General features: G+C 43.9%; 2 protein-coding genes across 4 annotated transcripts in view; both read right to left on the reverse strand.

Annotated features, from left to right (window-relative positions):
* The window catches only part of MCM10 (minichromosome maintenance 10 replication initiation factor), a 28,379-nt gene extending 18,421 nt beyond the window's left edge, over positions 1–9,958 (reverse strand). Inside the window, exons 1-7 of the mRNA XM_083365181.1 lie at positions 9,890–9,958; positions 8,596–8,645; positions 6,837–7,151; positions 6,177–6,281; positions 5,581–5,718; positions 3,852–4,023; positions 1,037–1,202 (exon numbers count right to left, since the gene is read on the reverse strand). Of these exons, the coding sequence (XP_083221307.1) occupies positions 1,037–1,202; positions 3,852–4,023; positions 5,581–5,718; positions 6,177–6,281; positions 6,837–7,151; positions 8,596–8,602 (903 nt within the window). The 5' untranslated portion in view covers positions 8,603–8,645; positions 9,890–9,958. The remainder of the gene's footprint in view (positions 1–1,036; positions 1,203–3,851; positions 4,024–5,580; positions 5,719–6,176; positions 6,282–6,836; positions 7,152–8,595; positions 8,646–9,889) is intronic.
* A 2,508-nt stretch (positions 9,959–12,466) lies between these two features.
* Positions 12,467–20,324, reverse strand: part of OPTN (optineurin) — a 30,867-nt gene continuing 23,009 nt past the window's right edge. For 2 of the 3 annotated variants that reach the window (XM_083366293.1, XM_083366292.1), the window contains exons 10-14: positions 19,259–19,352; positions 17,999–18,157; positions 17,412–17,542; positions 15,594–15,676; positions 12,467–13,781 (exon numbers count right to left, since the gene is read on the reverse strand). In XM_083366293.1, the coding sequence (XP_083222419.1) occupies positions 13,657–13,781; positions 15,594–15,676; positions 17,412–17,542; positions 17,999–18,157; positions 19,259–19,352 (592 nt within the window). In that variant the 3' untranslated portion in view covers positions 12,467–13,656. The remainder of the gene's footprint in view (positions 13,782–15,593; positions 15,677–17,411; positions 17,543–17,998; positions 18,158–19,258; positions 19,353–20,324) is intronic. The other variant, XM_083366294.1, reaches the window with a different exon arrangement.

Here is a 20,324-nt window from a genome sequence, read left to right on the forward strand (position 1 = left end):
GCAGCGGTGAGAATGCAGCATGGCAGGCTAACACAATGCCCACTGCCAGGAGTTCGATCCTGACCGGCTCAAGGTTGACTCAGCCTTCCATCCTTCCCAAGTCGGTAAAATGAGGACCCAGATTGTTGGGGGCAAATATGCTGACTCTATAAACCCCTCAGAGAGGGCTGTGAAGCACTATGAAGTAGTATATAAGTCTAAATGCTATTGATATTCCTTTCCTTTCGGCGGTGGTGAGAATGCAGGATTGCAGGCTAGCTCATTGCCCACTGCCGGGAGTTCGATCCTGACCGGCTCAAGGTTGACTCAACCTTCCACCCTTCCGAGGTCGGTGAAATGAGGACCCAGATTGTGGGGGCAATACGATGATTCTTGTAAACTGCTCAGAGAGTGGTATATAAATCTAAGTGCTGTTGCTATGCCTTTCCTTCCAGCGCAGTGGTGAGAAGGCAGCATGGCAGGCTAACTCATTGCCCATTGCCAGGAGTTCGATCCCCTTTTGCGACCTTCCAACAAGAAAAGTCAATGCAGGAAGTCGGATTCACTTAACAACCCAGGTTGACTAACTTCCCAACTGCAGCGATTCACTTAACAACCGGGGGGCAGGAAAAGGTCACAAAATGGGGCAAAACTCCCTTAGCCAACGTCTCAGCCACGGAAATATTTTGGCTCAGCTGTGGCACTGCTGGCATTTCCAAACCAACGCAGAATTGCCCAGTCTCTTTAAGCAAAATGGAAGATGGATGTCTTTCGTTTTGGCGACTTCTCTTGAGTATAACGCAAGATCGAAAGCAGGCCAGGGGTAAACAGAAAGATCATTTTTTTTAAAAAAATATTTATTTATTTTGCCCAAATGCCTTTTCAAAGAACACTCCTGTTTACAGGGCTTTTTATAGCACCTCAGTTAAGAGTTGAAGAAAAACCCGAAAGGTGAGAAATTTATAGGAATGTGTCGCTTGGATCTCTCGCCAGCCGCCAAGATTTCACTCCCCGCGAAAGGCCAACAAGATCCCGGCAAAAACAAACAAGAACTTACATTGCTGGAACTTTGAGGAGTCATTTTCCTTATTATGATGCCAAAGGTCACCCAGTCGATTTCTTCAAGATTGGCAGAGCGGAGTTTGTCTTGCAGCTGGGAGAGTCTAATCAGCTGGCGCCCTGTCATTTTTCTTTCCATCTCAGCCGAAGAGACGCGGGGTTTTCTGCAAGGAAATCAGAAATCCCCCTATCACAGGTGCAACCCCTTAACCCAGAAGTCCCCCAACTTTTGGGCACCAGGGGCTGGTTCCGTGGAAAGATTTTTATATGGACCGGAGGGGGCCTGGTTTCATGATCCCTACACCCCGCAGATGAGGCTTTGTTTGCACGGCCCGATTTCTGGCATGCTGCGGCCCGGTGGCGGTCTGCGGACCGGGAGTTGGGGACCCCTGCCTTAACCGTCCATTGCTCGACACAACCAGGAGGCCGCGTGACATTTCCAACCAAGAAACAATAAAAAGGCGTTTCAAACATTTATCAAAAATGCTAATATTAGTCAACAGTATCCTGACAGTTAGAACAATTAACCAGTGGAACAACCTGCCTCCAGAAGCGGTGAATGCTCCAACACTGGAGGTTTTTAAGAAGAGACTGGACAACCATTTGTCTGAAATGGTATAGGGTTTCCTGCCTGAGCAGGGGGTTGACTAGATGACCTCCAAGGTCCCTTCCAACTATAATAATAATAATAATAATAATAATAATAATAATAATAATAATAATAATAATAACAACAACAACAACAACAATAATAAGTAGTTGGAAGGGACCTTGGAGGTCATCTAGTCCAAACCCCCTCCTCAGGCAGGAAGCCCTATACCATTTCAGACAAACGGCTGTCCAGTCTCTTCTTAAAAACTTCCAGTGTTGGAGCATTCACAGCTTCTGGTGGCAGGATGTCCCACTGGTTAATTCTTCTGATTGTCAGGAAGTTTCTCCTTAGTTCTAGGTTGCTTCTCTCCTTGACTAGTTTCCATCCGTTGCTTCTTGTCCTGCCTTCAGGGGCTTTGGAGAATAGCTTGACTCTCCCTCTTCTTTGTGGCAACCCCTGAGATACTGGCTTCAACTGGTGCAGAATTCAGCCGTGCGAGTTTTGATGGGAGCTTCCCGATACTCCTGTGTAACACCTCTTCTCCGTGAGCTGCATTGGCTTCCAGTTGCCCTTCGGGTGAGATTCAAGGTGCTGGTAATGACCTATAAAGCCCTAAATGGCTTGGGTCCGGACTATCTAAGGGAACACCTGCTGCCGGCATCATCTTCCCATCGTCCTGTGCGCCCCCACAGGGAGGGCCTTCTCAGGGTACTGCCGGTTAATGAATGCCGGCGGGTTATTCCCAGGGGAAGGGCGTTCTCTGTGGGTGCGCCTGCCCTATGGAACCAACTACCCACAGAACGTAGGACTGCCCCCGACCTTCGCTCATTTCGCTGGGACCTGAAAACTTGGCTCTTTGATCTGTTTGGTCCAGACTGTGGGGTTGTTAATTTAACTGGGTTTTAGATTTACTCTTGGGGGTTGAATTTAATTTAATTGTTTTAATTGATTTTAATTTTTGTATTTCATGGTTTTAACTGCCCTGTAAACCGCCCTGAGTCCTACGGGAATAGGGCGGTATACAAATTCAATAAAATAAATAAATAAATAAATAAATAAATAAATAAATAAATACATACATACATACTGGAACACGGCTCTGATTTTGCCCCTAGTCCTTCTTTTCATTGAACTAGATCAGGGGTTGGCAACCTCGGCTCTTTTATGACTCGTGGACTTCAACTCCCAGAATTCCTGAGCCAGCTATGCTTAGTCATAAAAGAGCCGAGGTTGCCGACCCCTGAACTAGACATACCCAATTCCAGCAACTGTTCTTCATATGTTTTAGCCTCCAGTCCCCTAATCATCTTTGTTATTTGACTCTGCACTCTTTCTAGAGCAGGCATGTCAAACTGCCAGCCCACGGGCTGGATGCGTCATGCCAAAACCGCACCCACAATGCCCGCAAAGGGGAAAAAGTCGCGATATGTCGTGCGACGTCATGTGACATCGTGAGTTTGACATACCTGTTCTAGAGTCTCAACATCTATATAGTTTATATAAGCAAGAAAATAGCCTATAGTCTTTTCTAGGGCTCTTTTATGACTGGTGGACTTCAACTCCCAGAATTTCTGGGAGTTGAAGTCTACAAGTCAAAAAAGAGCTAAGGTTCCCTACCCCGGTCTTGTCTATCAAATTCAGTATCTTAAGCACTTTTGCTTCTTTTTAAAAAGCACAGACAGTTCCTTAAGACTGAAAATGTGCTTTGAAGAATCTTAGCAAGGTTTCAGGGTACTTCCAAGTCACAACAACACTGGAAAATGTGACTTAAGACTATTTTTCCGCACAGGACAGTTGCAGGATCCCCAGGGCCACATGATCAAAATTCAGGCCCTTGGCAACTGACTCGTTTTTACGACAGTTGCAGTGTCCGAGGTCACATGATCCCCTTTTGCGGCCTTCTGACAAGCAAAGTCAACAGGGAAAGCCATAATCACTTAACAACCAGGTTACTAACTTAACAACTGCAGTGATTCACTTAACAACTATGGCAAGAAAGGTCTTAAAAATGGGGCGGAATTCACTCAACAAATGTCTTGCTTAGCAACAGAACCTTTGGGCTTAATTGTGGCCATAAGTCGAGGACTACATGTAATACATCCGGAATAAAATTACACCCTTGGCGTTGATGGGAGAATCGTTCTTAGCAAGGTATGTATATAATTCCCCTTGTGGTCCATTTTTAAAAAGCTAATTAAGTTACTCCAGATAGCTTGCTAACCTTAATTTCAGCCCAGAGTAGATTTCCATGGAAACATCTTGATTTTTGCCCTCAGAACTTTTTGTTACTGGAATTTTCTTACTGGAATCCATAGCGGGTCTGTTTCCAGCCACCGATTTAAGTGGCTGAGAGAGCAGACTTGACATAGCTTTTGAAGTGTGGTTCTTATTCACTATAAGGAGCAGAAGACAAAGAATACACCATTATCTTAGAAGAAAACTGAAAAACAACCCAACTTAGAGCGAAAAATGGAAGTTTTTTCTCAAACTCCTCTGTTTAACAATAAGTGGCTAATTTTTCCCAGGGGAATAAAATTGCAAATCAGCCACCATCAATTCTGCCTGCAGGTGTATTTTTCCCCCTGGAAAATAATATTTTTTTAAAAAGGTGCCAACAGCCCCCAAACACAGATAAATAAATAACTTTCCCCACATGAATAAGTCATTCTGATTTACATTGCTTCTTTTCAGCAACTGAGAGCCCGCTGGAAAAATTGTGCCATCATAGTGTCCTTCTCCAAGGTCCCATTTCTTAAATTCCAGAAGTGGAATTATGCAAATCGGCACAAGCCCTATTTGCATTTAACTATATCAGTGCAAAACTCCCAAGCTGTGAAGCCACTGCCTTAAGAAACATCTCTTCACTGTTTGAAAGGTATGAAAGAAGCAGGTTTTATAGCAAAACAACAGAGGGAGGAGGGACCTTGGAGGTCTTCTAGTCCAATCCCCTGCTCAGGCAGGAAACTCTATACCAGGGTTAGGCAAACCTTGGCTCTTTTATGACTCGTGGACTTCAACTCCCAGAATTCCTGAGCCAGCCATGCTGAGGGGAAAGGGAGAGGTTTCCAAGCTGAGCCATGCTGGCTCAGGAATTCTGGGAGTTGAAGTTCACGAGTCATAAAAGAGCCAAGGTTGCCTACCCCTGGCCTAGGCCGCTTTATGACTTGTGGACTTCAACTCCCAGAATTCCAGAGCCAGCCACGCTGAGGGAAAAGGGAGAGGTTTCCAAGCTGAGCCACGCTGGCTCAGGAATTCTGGGAGTTGAAGTTCACGAGTCATAAAAAAGCCAAGGTTGCCTACCCCTGCTCTATACCATTTCAGACAGATGAAATTCTAATCTAATCTTCTGAATGTACAATACTGCCTCTGTTATTTTAGCTGGACTATAATTAGTGATGTTACTGGGCATTCATGATATTTGGTGGGCTTGGATTTTCGATTGTAGACCATTCTCTGCTGCTTCTACATGGTAAACACAACACGTCATTTTAGGATAACCTATGATACTTCTATTTCAATCAGAATACAGCTGGGAGGGACCTTGGAGGTCTTCTAGTCCAGCCCCGTCAAGCAGGAGACCCTATACTATTTCAAACAAGTGGATATCCAGTCTCTTCTTGAAAGCCTCCACTGATGGAGCACCTACAATTTCTGAAGGCAAGCGGTTCCACTGATTAATTGTTCTCACTGTCAGGAAGTTTCTCCTTAGTTCTAGGCTGCTTCTCTACTTGATTGGTTTCCATCTGTCACTTCTTGTCTTGTCCTCTGGTGCTTTGAAGAAAAGGTTGACCCCCTCTTCTTTGTGGCAGCCCCTCAAATACTGGAACACTGCTATCATGTCCCCCCTAGTCCTTCTTTTCATTAAACTAGATATACCCAATTTCGGCCACCGTTTTTTTATAACTCTTCACACTCTGCCGGAAATCAAGTAGAAGGAATGGCTAATATACCTGCAATCGTAGATCTGGGTTTCTGGGACTGGCTTTTTGGCAGCGGTAAAGGTGGGCTGTTCCCCTTAGCTGAAAAAGATGGGCACTTTTGAACTTTTGAAGGAGTCTTTTCCTTAATGACGGCAGCGGTTGATTTACCTTGATCAAGAAATCAAAGAATTTATCAAAGACGTATGTTTTCAGCTAGAATATATCAGAAACAGCCTCAATGCATTTACAGTGGTACCTCAGTACTCACTGCTAATTGGTTCTGGGAATTGTGGTGATTTTTGGTACCAAAAACGATGAATACATAACAAATTCTTCCCATAAGGAATAATGTAGTTATAATTGCAGTTGTGTGACTGTGGGATGCTGCAAACAGACGTAAAGGCAGGCCGGTTGCCAAGCACCCAAAACGTGATTATCTGGCTACTTGTACTGAATTTGAAATTTTTACATGATGTTAAAATATTGTCGCATTTTTAATATTTGATTAAACATTGGGATTTGTCTAATTTTAGCAAATTGCCTAGGCTTACAAGAAATGTTCATAGGATGAAATGCACAATAACATATTGGAGAGCAGGGTTGTCAAAAAGGAAAAAGGCAATTACCAGATGTTTTCTTGCAGGGATTAGAATCGGCTGGTTTTCCAATCGCTGTCTTTTGTAACTGCTCCTGCAGTTTTTTCATCTGCTCTTGCAATTTTCTCAACTCATCTATGAGGTGACAAGAACAAGAAAGATAAATATCATTGGAAGCCTAAGCTTAGGTTAATTAAAAATTAGGAGAAAAAAAAAAGCCTCCATGAACCACTATTTAAGGCATTGCTTTATATGTTGCTGTCAGCGAGAGCTAGGAATATCTGGCTGCAGTTTTAATTCCATGTATTTAAATCATTAGAGATTTTTGAGGCAACAAGTCTCGGGATAGATAACTTTTAACTAGGGGGTCTTCAAACTTGGCCCTTTTATGACTTTTGGACTTCAACTCCCAGAATTCCTCAGCCAGGCTCATTGGCTGAGGAATTCTGGGAGTTGAAGTCCACAAGTCATAAAAGGGCCAAGTTTGAAGACCCCTGTCTTAAAGCATCCTGGCTGAGGAATTCTGGGAGTTGAAGTCCACAAGTCATAAAAGGGCCAAGTTTGAAGACCCCTGTCTTAAAGCATCCTGGCTGAGGAATTCTGGGAGTTGAAGTCCACAAGCCATAAAAGGGCCAAGTTTGAAGACCCCCTGCCTTTAACCATCAGAAATGTAGGAAGGTTTCAAGAGACCTTGAAGATCTTCCTTGGAAGGTTCTATCACTCGATCAGGAGCCACAGGATGGGACATCTTCTGAATGTTTTCCTCTTTCTTCTCTTCCTCCAACAGGTCAGTCACGTCCCCAAAGATCTCAGCCACATTTTCCTGGTTACCAGTGGACCCCTCCTCTTCTGCTTCCAGCTCCTCGGTGTAGGACTCATCGTCTTCCGCCTCAAAGAGTAAATCATACTCATCTTGATGCTCAGCTGCTCTTTCCTTCTCTGCAGAATCTTCTTGGGCTTCATTCTCCTCTAAGAGAGACGCTAACAGGTCTAAGTCATCATCCCCTGGAAGAAAAAATGGGCAATGGCCAAGTTAGCAATGATCCAACAGAGAGCTGTCAAGGTCCTGGCTAAGGATCCCAACAAACCAAATACGCCAGAGCCGTTTGGATCTCTAATGCAGAACTTTATTGGGTACAGCCTACCGGCACTAAAGAGTTCAAAGCCAGCTCTAGCAATATGGCTGGAAAAAGATTATTAAAAGAGTAAAAACTTTCCTTCTTCTGTCTGACAGTTCAGGTCACATTGTCGATTAACTCTCAGGCAGTTGTTATCAGAAGGACGTCTCTCTCTGCCACAACATCTCTTTGGTGACCTTGGTTCCCATCTGGATAGAATCCACCTGGGCATTCCAAACCTTTCCCCCCCACCCTCACAACTGTAGGCAAGGTAGAAGCAGCATGGCAGTCCTAACGCAAGCAAACTTCATAGCTTGACAGCAGCCCTTACAAACACTTCCGCCTCCAACTATTAAAACCAAGTGAAATACGAATATAATTCAATATACAATGACATCCCTGAGAGGAAAGAAAGTTTTCTGTTTTCCTGTTCAAAAGCAGTGCCAATTTGCTTCTTAAATATCAGCTGGTCAATGACAATTCAATTTAAAGCTGTCCTGGAACAATTAGCTCCCTGTAATAAACATGTTCACACATATGAGTCAATTGTAAATCAGTACAGGCAGTCCTAGACTTACAACAGTTTGTTTAGTGACCGTTCGAAGTTACAACGGCACTGAAAAAAAGGGACTTATGATCGTTTTTCACACTTACGACCGTTGCAGCATCCCCCTGGTCACGTGATCCAAATTCAGACGCTTGGCAATTTGATTCATATTTATGACGGTCGCAGTGTCCCAGGGTCACGTGATCCCCTTTGGCGACCTTCTGACAAGCAAAGTGAATGGGGGAAGCCAGATTCACTTAACAACCAAGTTACTAACTTGAAAACCGCAGCGATTCACTTAACAACTGTGGCAAATGTTTCATTCAGCAACAGAAATTTTGTGCTCAGTTGTGGTTGTAAGTGGAGGACTATCTGTATGCATGCATCTATATATACTTGGCTGAAAGCTACACTTCAAGATAGACAGGGCTGGGCCAATATGAATAAATAAATATGAGCAGCATTATTTCCTCGGTTTTCACAGTAGGCCTATGGCTTCAGGAAAACACACATCTGAAGTCCTTGGTGCTTTCTGAGCTTGATGGTTTTCTTGCAGACGTTTCATTACTAAACTAGGTAAGGTCATCAGTGCCCACATCGAAACTCAGGAGACTTTTCAAGAGTAATGAAAAGTACGTAGCTAAAACCTGTACTCTTGTAAATTGATAAATTATGAGCAATTTCAGGTACAATGGGTAACTAAGACTCTCCTCGTCCTGCAGAATCCCGTACAATGCTTTATGGGATATAATACATTTCAAAACCACAAGAATTCTCTACTCACCATCCATTCTTTCAGTAAGACCAGGAAAGACTTAGAAGAATTCTTACTTTCTGGGAACATAGAAGCAATAGGAAACACTAATAAAAATAACTTTTTACTTACATATAACCATGTATAAAACTCTTGTTTGGGTGTATTGAGGTGGGAGAGGTGCTGGAGGAGAGTTTTAAATCCAAACAGCTGGGGGTCATTTTATTTTTAAAATGAAACCTTTACGTTAAAGTGCAATCTATAAATAACTCATGGTACTTAAAATTGCCACTGAGTTTTTTGATGATATGATCCTGAAGGATTTCAGGCCAGGCCAAATGGGGCACAGAAGCCCCATGCAACTGACAAGACATACATTAATGTTTTTATATTTATGCCTTTGTATACCACTGTAAGCTGTCCAGAGTCACTTCGGATAGTGACATGGGTGGCGTATAAATTTAATAAACAAACAAATTCTTGATGTATACTTAAATGCAGAGAATGAGAAGAGCGAAGGGAAAATGCAGAAATCCTGGTTGCTGCACAAGAAACAAGCTCTTCCAAAACTCCTTGGCAACATGGGGGCCAGCTGGAGTTTATTCTCAATTTTCATTTTATCTCATGATCCTGGTCATTGTTTAAAACCAACCACCATCTCAAAGAAGCTTGCATGTTGTTCTCATGTGGTTCCTTTAATCAAGCCCAAATAGTTGGGTTCACACAACATACTAACTCAATAGTTCTCAATCCCAGTAACCTTAAGATGGGGGGGGGGACTTCCAGAATTCCCCAGCCAGTTGTGCTGGTTGGGGAATTCTGGGAGTTGAAGCCCCCCCATCTTAATTTTGCTGAGGTTGAGAAACATTGTATATAAATAAGCCAAAATAACATCTCGATCCACCCTTTGGTTCCAGAACGCCAGGCTTGCTGGAACATGAATCCCAATAATGGATTTTTTTTAAAAAAAATATTTACCATTTTTTCCATTCTTTGCACAATCAGAGCACTTACTCCCACTCCAGGGAGAGAAACTCAATTGAGTTTTGCTCTCTTCCCAGTTTGTTTAGGGCAGAGGCTGAAAATGCACCCCCTTCCAAGGGAAGTTTGCAAAAACCATACTTGGCAATTGCAACTCCGATCATCTGCCTAGAATTTACCCGGATGTTTGGAAATCCCTGCAATCCATTGCTTTTCCTCCCCTCCTTTGGACTGGAGACCTCCACCGGAGCCCTCCAAGCTCTCTTTGACCAATGCGTTGGCTCCAATTCCTTTTTTTTGCAGCCTGTTTCTCGCTCTTTTGGCCAAATTGCAACTTTCTTACCTGGGTTGCAGCTTTTCCTTCCGTCCAAGAAGAAACACCGCTGAAAACCCGCCAAAAGTTCCGATTCTGACCCGCCCCCCGACGCGTCTGCACGCAGTTCCGGGCACTTAACCAGAGACTTCTTTGTTAGTATCTCTATGGAACTCCATTGGAGGAGTAAAAAGATCTTGCCCGAGGCGGCTCCGACATTCACAACTACGCATGCGTATCGGGCCGTGATTGGCTCGCTGAGGCCCATTGAGCCAAAGAGATAAGAAAATTAGAGTCGCTCCTGTGAGCCGCAATGCGCAGTTGCTAAAATGTAGAGGTTTTAAAGCGGGATTCATTAATTTTGTAGTTCCCGAGTGCAGTTAGCAGGGCAGAGGCTTGGTTCAGACACGTGAAGGCTTGGAAATTGCATCCACACATGCTTGACCTCTAGTAACCCGATTCCCCCAACCCTACCAGTAGCTTAGTGAATTGTGCAAGCTATTGACAGTTCACCCGAGTTAATTGGATTAATGCAAGATGCAGGTTAAGTATGTTGTGTGAATGTAGCTGATGTATCCTTCTCCAATAAAGATTTAAAATGCATTTACGGTATTCTTAGTGTATGTATATGAACTTTTGTGCAAAAGTCATGCTTCTTAAATTAAGGAAAATAGTTTTATTGGTGACACAGGCAGTTTAAAGTCTGCACTGTATAAGGAGACAGGTTGTTGCTGAAGAAGCAATTAATTCTGCATATCTCCAGGCTGGATCAAAACTATGGAAGCTCACTCAGCCCAACCTGCTTCATAGGATTATTTTTTTCTGGAGCGTTGCTGGTTTGAAAACCCATCTTCCCTTGAGATGTGGCTGCAAATTCTCTGGCAGAGTGGGGGATTCCTATTATTCTTCCTATTGATAGCTTTTTTTCTGTATGAGTCTGAATCTGATGAGACAGTCTTGTGGGAAGTCAACCCCCACCCCCACCCTGAGAAGGAAATATTTTGGAGAATATTAAAAAGGCAGAATATTATATTTCCCAAAGGATCTTAAAGGCAGAAAAACAGGCCTGATTTTTCTTAATAGCCCCAAACACAAAATAAGCAGGTCAACTCTGTAGAAATACAGATTTGATTAATCCTATTCAGAAAGACTGGGCCACCTATTCATAAGCAAAATGCCTCCAGCCATAGCCACAGAGAAGGTTTGAGTTGATGGAATTAGAAAAAAAAACCAACTCCAAGGAACATGACCTTTAGGAGGATTAACCCACCACCATTAGAATACCAAAAGGACACACTGAACCCCAGGTCAAAGTTCATTGCATAGGAACAGGATGAGCCTCAAATACAGGGGTCTTCAAACTTGGTCCTTTTATGACTTGTGGACGTCAACTCCCATAATTCCTCAGCCAGAGCTGAGTCATAAAAGGGCCAGTTTTGAAGACCCCTGCTCAAATACAATGCCACAGGAACAGGAACAACTCTAAACACAAAAGCCCAAGAAGGTATAAAATCCCACCATTCCCAGCTCTTTGCTCAGCCACTCCAGACACACATGCTGTGTCATTGGAGTTTCTGGCAGCTAAATAAGCTGAACCTTCTTTCCTAAGCAGTCTCTATTTTGTTTATTCCCGGCTTGGACTTGACCCTGATATAGATTTTTCTTTCAACAGTCTATTTTAACCCATGTTTCTGTTGTCCAAATATTGAAAACCAGGGATCTTCAAACTTGGCAACACTTATGGACTTCAGGGCTGGCTTGAGGAATTCTGGGATTTGAAGTTCACAAATCTTAAAGTTGCCAAGTTTGAAGACCCTTGTGAACCATTTAAATCCGTATACCACTTAGCAATAGCAATGGTGCTCTACAATCACTAGGAGGGTCTTGACTGCTGGTTGACTGCTTGCCAAGTAGAGATGACAGAAACAGGTAAAACCAAACCATTTACATTTAGGAATTCTTGTTCATTAAGATGATAATTTTTCCCCTGGTACCGAGTTGTTTAGGAATGATAATGATAAAATAAACACTTCAGTTTAGATCAGGGGTCTTCCAACCTGGCCCTTTTATGACTTGTGGACTTCAACTCCCAGAATTCCTCAGCCAGGCACGCTGGCTGAGGAATTCTGGGAGTTGAAGTCCCCAAGTCATAAAAGGGCCAAGTTTGAAGACCCCTGGTTTAGATTCAAGTTCAGTTGAATCTTGAACTATGTTACTATGACTATTGAAGAATTGTAGACACAATGTTGTCTTTTATGATTGGTTTCCAATAACGTCCACTTTTATGGTTGGTTCCTAGTGATGTATGCTGTTCAAAATTATGTAAAAAGGGGTTCTCTCCAAGCAGGGTGTGCCATGTTGTAAGTTGCTTCCGGACAAACTTTTATTTGCAAATAAAAGTTTTAATCCTTTCCACCTATCTGATATGGTTATTGGGCCTGCATGATAGATAAACAAACAGGAGCTTTCTGGGACAAGACATCAGATTAAGAAATCTCTAAGTGTTTAAAAGATCTTTTCCAGTTGCACCCAAAGAAAACACTTGAAAACACTGTTTTAAAAAGCTATTCAGGTCCTCTAGGTTCTTTAGTAAACTTTAAAACAAAATATTTCAGAATATGGCTTTATTTTTTTCTTTCATTAATACAATTCATTTATCACTCGTGCCATTAAGTCTTTTATTTTTTCAAGTATAACATCCAGATGATTCTTTAAAAAGAAATTTCAAACATAGGGATCAAAAGAGGGCTACATAGTATTATTGGGCAGTTGATCAATTTAGTCTTTCATTTAGCTAAAACAAGGCCACTCACCCACTATAAAAACTATGGTCAGTGACCCCCACGTATATTTTTCTTCAATGGTTGCCTAGCTTTGTTGTAAACTTTACATTAGTAAGGTGCTTGTGGAACAGTAAGTGGTACAAATGAAGCTTGAACATAAACATTTAAAACATGTATCAAATTATACCACTAGTGACTCCCCGCACTATTGAATCAGTCAAATAATTTGTGTTTTGATTTGTTTGATGCACGTTGAAATAATCACTAAACAGGATTCAAAAGCACAAATAAAAAATCAGCATGGATTATTGCTCTTGCTTTTTTTTTCTCATTTACCGCTATGCCACATTAACAACAACAGCTTTCAACAATTACATACATCCAAGAGTGAATGTTTCACTTGTTTGTTAATGGCCTTCATCGTGTATTTCTTGTGATTAAAGGTACCTGACTCTTTCATCCATCTGTGTACCACACGGAGAGCCACACATTAAAAAAAACAAAAAAATGAGGGTGAGAAGTTTAAATCCTTCAAAGTCCTGCTCTCATTTCACCATGAGTTTAGTAGATGCAGTTCACTATAAAATGAATCATTCCGATCAAAACAGCTACAGAAAGGCTTCAACCTCAAAATGTTCTGCACCCTTTTAAAATATGTGATAAATATAAATATGCAACTTTGAAGCTGCCTGTAAGACTTCAAAATGAGCAGATGCTCCTACTTAAATGGCTGCATTAAATAATCCCTACCTTTTTGTCTTTAAAACGTGTCGGTTCCTAGTGATTATGTAACTGACACATCTATCTTCAGCTAGTTGGAAACTGATCACAATGATGTATGTTACAGTTTTTGTAAGGTAAATTTTGAATGCGTAACTAAACCCTAAGCCTCCCTATCGAATCCGGCTTAGGAAGAAGCCATTAAGGTTCCAAATGCTTTCTAACCAAGGTGAAAATGGAGCCATTTTCTTACAAAGTGCAGATTTTGTTTCTGAGCATTTCTGAAAACATTGTTTAGATGATACAGTCCATAACATGAATCTGAAGTGTATCTATATCTGGAAGAATTATTCCACATTTTGGACAAGAATGTATAGGAATATCCCTTGATTGTTGTTGGTGATTCTGGTCTTCTGCTCCTGGAGGTATAGATTTATTTTTTTTAAAAAAAATAAATATATGTATATTTAATATACATTGAATAATAGACGTATATGCATATAAAACAAATTGTAAAGGAATGAGAATAGCTCTAAACTAAGATAGCTGATCTAGTCAAATGGGCCATCAAAATGTAAGATTATCAAAATTTCAAGGTTTTAGATCCAGACAGAACCAAATTCAGGTAGTCCTCGACTTACGACCACAACTGAGCCCAAAATTTCTGTTGCTAAGTGGGACATTTATTAAGTGAGTTTTGCCCCATTTTACGACCTTTCTTGCCACAGTTGTGAAGTAAATCACTGCAGTTGTTCAGTTAGCAACACAGTTGTTAAGTGAATCTGGCTTCCCCCATTGATTGTGCTTGTGAGAAGATCGCGAAAGGGGATCACATGATCCTGGGTTACACAAATATGAGTCAGTTGTCAAGCGTCTGAATTCTGATCACGCGACCCTGGGGATGCTGCAGTGGTCGTAAGTGTGAAAAAACGGTCATAAGTAGTGGTGGGATTCAGCCGGTTCGGTAGAATCGGTAGCTACATTTTGTTGCATTCGGAGAACCGGCTGGCTTCCAGAAGTTTGTTCTTGGCCTTGGAGGCCTAGAATGGCCCACCGGAAGTGCATGGATGCCACTTCCGGAAGTCCATTCTAGGCCTCAGAGGAGGGCTCCCAGGCCTAGAACGGCCTACCAAAAGTGCGTGGATGCCACTTCCGGAAGTCCATTCTAGACCTCGGAGGAGGGCTCCCAGGCCTAGAACGGCCCACCAAAAGTGCATGGATGCCACTTCCGGAAGTCCATTCTAGGCCTCGGAGGAGGGCTCGAAGGCGTAGAACGGCCCACCAAAAGTGCATGGATGCCACTTCCGGAAGTCCATTCTAGGCCTCGGAGGAGGGCTCCCAGGTCTAGAACGGCCCACCAAAAGTGCATGGATGCCACTTCCGGAAGTCCATTCTAGGCCTCAGAGGAGGGCTCCAAGGCGTAGAACGGCCCACCAAAAGTGCATGGATGCCACTTCCGGAAGTCCATTCTAGGCCTCGGAGGAGGGCTCCCAGGTCTAGAACGGCCCACCAAAAGTGCGTAGATGCCACTTCTGGAAGTCCATTCTAGACCTTGGAGGAGGGCTCCCAGGCCTAGAACGGCCCACCAAAAGTGCATGGATGCCACTTCCGGAAGTCCATTCTAGATCTCGGAGGAGGGCTCCCAGGCCTAGAACGGCCCACCAAAAGTGCATAGATGCCACTTCCAGAAGTCCATGCTAGGCCTCGGAGGAGGGCTCCAAGGCGTAGAACGGCCCACCAAAAGTGCATGGATGCCACTTCCGGAAGTCCATTCTAGGCCTCGGAGGAGGGCTCCAAGGCGTAGAACGGCCCACCAAAAGTGCGTGGATGCCACTTCCAGAAGTCCATTCTAGGCCTCAGCGGTCCAGGACTGCATCAAATAAGAGAACCAGTTGTTCAGGTACTTGAATTCCACCACGGGTCATAAGTCACTTTTTTCAGTGCCATTGTAACTTCGAACAATCACTAAATAAACTGTAGTAAGTCGAGAACTACTTGTATTCAATTCAATTCAACTCAATTTTCCTTTATCTTTTCTCCAGTTCTATCATCCCCTTTCAGACTGCTAAACACCCAGCTCAGAGGCCTCCATGGACCCCACAGTTCAACCTTGAGCTACAAATCTTCCTTTTCTATGGTCAAACCGCTTCTGCTTGCAAAACAGAACCCCGGTCTGTATTTGTGGCCTAAACAAAGACTCCATTCTAATAGGTATCCAAATTTTGTCCTACCTTGCTGTGCAAAACCAGGTGAATTACCTTGATCTGATGGCAGCCTGGTTCTGTGACGGGTTTGCATTTCTGCCAAGGAGCACCTGAGGGATTAGGATTAGGATTTAGGATTTATTAAATTTATATGCCGCCCTTCTCCCTAAGGACTCAGGGCGGCTCACAACAATAAAAATTAAGAGACCTAAAATACAAAAATTAAAAAAGAATTAAACAATGAATAGAAGAAATACAGGACAATTTACACAATAAAAACCGAATTAAAAAACCATGGTCAGTCCAGGCCCGCTTGTTGGAACAACCATGTCTTCAGGTCACGGCGAAAGGACCGAAGGTCAGGGGCCGTCCGCAGCTCCGGAGGCAACACATTCCAGAGGGTCGGCGCGCCCACAGAGAAGGCTCTCCCCCTGGGGGTCGCCAGCCGGCACTGCCTGGCCGACGGCACCCTGAGGAGGCCGACTCTGTGGGAGCGAACCGGGCGATGGGAGGTTGACTTTGGCAGCAGGTGGTCTCGCAAGTACCTCGGGCCTAAGCCATGTAGGGCTCTAAAGGTAATTACCAGCACCTTGAATCGCTGGTAAGGGGAAGGAGAGTGCATTGGTGGAGCAGTGGGCTAATGCCTCCTTAAGTAACACCAGCTGCCTGCAATTAGTGCAGGTTCGAGTCCCACCAGGCTCAAGGTTGACTCAGCCTTCCATCCTTCCGAGGTAGGTAAAATGAGGACCCAGATTGTTGGGGGCAATTAAGCTGACTTTGTAATAATGCCGCTTGGGGTGTGTGAAAGCCCTAATAAGCAGGCATATACATAGAATGAAGGCTACTGCTAAACTTGTAAGCCGCCCTGAGTCTTCGGAGAAGGGCGGGATATAAATGGAATTAAAATAAAATAAAATAAATAAAAATAATTCTCCATTTCCACGAGAGGAATTTATTATTATTATTATTATTATTATTATTATTATTATTATTATTATTATTATTATTATTAATTAATTAATTAAAAAGAGTTCCTTGGTTGCTGATCTCAGGGCCTGATGCTGGGTGGACTAATTTACAATTTAGAACAAGAACTCAATAGATCAAATAACAACAGTGTCAAGCAATATAATGTCAAGCTGCTAAAATCCAACTCAAAGCCGCCCTATGATCTAGGAACCAAACCAATCCAAACTTCGCTGAATACTGTGGCCAACACCTGGGGGCAACTTTTAAGGCAGGGATCTCCAAATGTGGCAACTTTTAAGACTTGCGGACTCCAATTCCCAGAATTCCACAGCCAGTTGAAATCCACAAAAGTTGCCCAGTTTGGAGACCCCCAGTTTTAAGGCTTTATCAAAGGTCATCTGGACCTCGGGGGGGGGGGGAATGGCCTTCTGTGGGTCAAGCACAGTGACAGGGAGCATGTTCTTGGATCCTGTTAGATGACACCATTTCATAGAAGGGATCTGGAACATACCTGCTCTTCTAGAATGGTCAGAAACGATTGGAGATAAGCAGTCAAGGAACTAACCCCAAACCCTCTGCCAGCAAGGAGATTATGGGAGGTGACCAGCACTTTGAATTAAACCCAGAAGCTGACTGGGAGAAAACATAACATACAAAGCAGTGGCATTAACAAGGATATCATGTGGTGGACCCAAAATTGCCCATGTCATTGCCTTCTGGACCTGCTGAAGCTTCCAAACTGTCTTCAAGGGCAGCCACAAGTAGAGTGCATTACAGTAGTCAATTGAACAAGGTGACAAGAACCTTGATGGAGAAGGGCTTTCTTTGAGTCTTTCTTTGCTAGATACAGAAAGAAGTCCTTCTTTGGTCCCTCACCTGCCAAGATCTCCACGTTCTTCTTTGTCAGCCAAGAAGTACGCCAACTGTGTGGCTAATTGCTCTTTTTCCTCATGGATCTTCTCCCGCGCGGATCTTTCCGCATGGAAATCAGAGCAGTAGACCTCCATCTGCTCAGGAAAACAATGATCTCACTTCAAACAGCCCCAATATTTTTATTCTGAAGTCTAATCTTCACCCTTTACTCATTTAACCACGATGGCAGCATCTGGTTGACCTAGTTTCGAGCTTGGAAGCGAAATAGGTCCAGCCCTGGTGAGGAACGGATGGAAGGCCGCTAGGAAATCTAACCCTGACTGGGAAATTGAAAAAAAAAACACACCCACCCCAAAATGAGATATTTCAAACCACTCCCAGGCGAAAAAAAAAGCTAGGTGGACGCATCCACAAAGTCATCAGGAGTAGAGATGAAATGAAGAAGCTCTCGCCAACCTTTTCAGGTGACAGGACCTGACTGGACTTTGCAACTAAGCAGGGCCAGATGCAGTCATGGTCAGGATGGAAGACCACCAGAGAATCTCAAGCTACAGACTAGACCTGGGAAGTTAAACCCTGTTCAGCCATACCTGAGCTCGCAGGACAGCCACAGTCTCAAGCTCTTCTTCTTGCTTCGTAAGAGTCTGCTTCATTTTGTCGATCTGCAACTGCTTGGCAGCCAGTGCCTTTTCGGCAAGATCCAGTTTGTGAATTAATTCGTCTAACGTTGCCTGGTCTATCCTTTGCACCTGCAGTGGGTTGAATCAGGGATATCGCCTGCTGAATTCCAGGGGCCTAGTCACCAAGCCAGCCTTTTTTTTTTAAAAAAAAAAGTAAAAAATGGCTAGGCAGGATTGGACCTGCTTCCTGCTTGGATGAGAGACTACCAGGAAATGTAACGTAGGCTTGGAAGTTGAAAAACATCCCCTATGGGAGGTGGTGGTGGAGGCGGAGGAGGCAGAGGAGGAGAAGGAAAAGATAAGAGGAGATAGAAAGAGGAGGAGATGGAGGAGGAGAAGGTGGAGGAAGGAGGCAGCAGAGAAGTAGACAGAAGATAGGAGGAGGAGGAGGTGGAGGAGGAGGCAGAGGAGGAGAAGGAAAAGATAAGAGGAGATAGAAAGAGGAGGAGAAGACAAGGAGGAGGAGATAGAAGGAGGAGGAGGAGAAGGTGGAGGAAGGAGGCAGCAGAGAAGTAGACAGAAGATAGGAGGAGGAGGAGGTGGAGGAGGGAGGAGGCGGCAGAGGAGGAGAAGGAAGAGATAAGAGTAGGAGATAGAAGACAGAGGAGGAGAAGAGAATGAGGAGGAGATAGGAGGAGAAGGTGGAGGAAGGAGGCAGCAGAGAAGTAGACAGAGGATAGGAGGAGGAGGAGCAGGTGGAGGAGGGAGGAGGCGGCAGAGGAGGAGAAGGAAGAGATAAGAGGAGGAGGAGATAGAAGACAGAGGAGGAGAAGAGAAGAAGGAGGAGATAGAAGGAGGAGGAGAAGGTGGAAGAAGAAGGCAGCAGAGAAGTAGACAGAAGATAGGAGGAGGAGGAGGAGGTGGAGGAGGCGGCAGAGGAGGAGAAGGAAGAGATAAGAGGAGGAGATAGAAGACAGAGGAGGAGGAGAGAAGGAGGAGGAGGAGGAGGAAGAGATCCAGTGTAGGTTTAAGGAGTAGCTATCCAAGATGGCTTCCCATCCTTACCCCAATCCTGCTGTTCTCAGCAGGGTCAATAGTCACAGGAATTTCACAGCTGGGCAAAGTCATGTTCTACTATCTGCCTGGGAGGCAAGAGGGAAGGCAACCCTATTCTCCCACAAGCCCCCTCCATCGCTTTCTGCCACGGTTCTGCTCTAGAGCAAAGCTCACCTCTTTGCCTTTTAATTCTTCCACGGTTTGCAAAGCCTCCGTCAGTTCCTTTGCAAGCTTGCCGTACGCATCCTGGAGGCTGCTGAATTTGGCTCTAGAGGAGGACGAGGAAAACAAAACAGACAGAAAGTTCAGCACCCACAGAGGCTGTCCCTCACTTTCCCCCTTACTAGAACGCCACAATGAGAGCAGCAAAGGAACCGATATCTGCAAATCACACAAGATCCTGGACGGATTTGCACTTGCGTGCGCCCCCCCAAAATGAAATCTCTCTCTCTCTTTCTCTCTCTCCCTCTCCGCGGTGGCTCACTGGGTTAGGACGCTGAGCTTGTCGATCAGAAGGTCGGCAGTTTGGCGGGTCGAAACCCGAGTGCCGCGTAACAGAGTGAGCGCCTGTTACTCGTCCCAGCTTCTGCCAACTTAGCAGTTCGAAAGCACGTAAAAATGCAAGTATAAAAATTGGGACCACTATGGTGGGAAGGTAACAGCGTTCCGTGCGCCTTTGGCGTGTAGTCATGCTGGCCACATGACCACGTGTGTGTGTGTGTGTGTGTGTGTGTGTCATATGTTAACTCTTAGATTACCTTGCTAGGCCCCAAACATGGGGCAAATTTGTTAGTAATTCTTTGTTAGTAATTTACACAAATATATATATATATATATATGTAGATCTAGAGTCTCGGGTTTCATATATATATATATATATATATATATATATATATATATATATATATATATATATATATATATATATATATATATATATATATATATATATATATATATCTTTGGTTATTGGGGTTTTTCCCCGCGTAGAACTAAAGGTGTAGGGGCGACGTTTCGACGGAATCCCATCCGTCATCATCAGGCTGGTGGCTTCTGCTTCCTCCTTCTGGGAGAAGCATGTGGCTGTTTGTTCCTCTTTTTTAAACTGCCAGAGGGAGTGTGTTCTGTGGGTGGAGGTGTGCTCTGATTGGGTGGGGGAGCAAGTGTGTTCTGATTGGGTGGGAGTGTGTTTTGAATGGTGGGGGTGTTCTGATTGGGTGGGGGTGTGTTTTGAGTGGAT

The sequence above is a fragment of the Vipera ursinii genome (assembly GCF_947247035.1).
Source record: "Vipera ursinii genome assembly, chromosome: 6".
In the NCBI taxonomy this organism is placed as follows: domain Eukaryota; kingdom Metazoa; phylum Chordata; class Lepidosauria; order Squamata; family Viperidae; genus Vipera; species Vipera ursinii.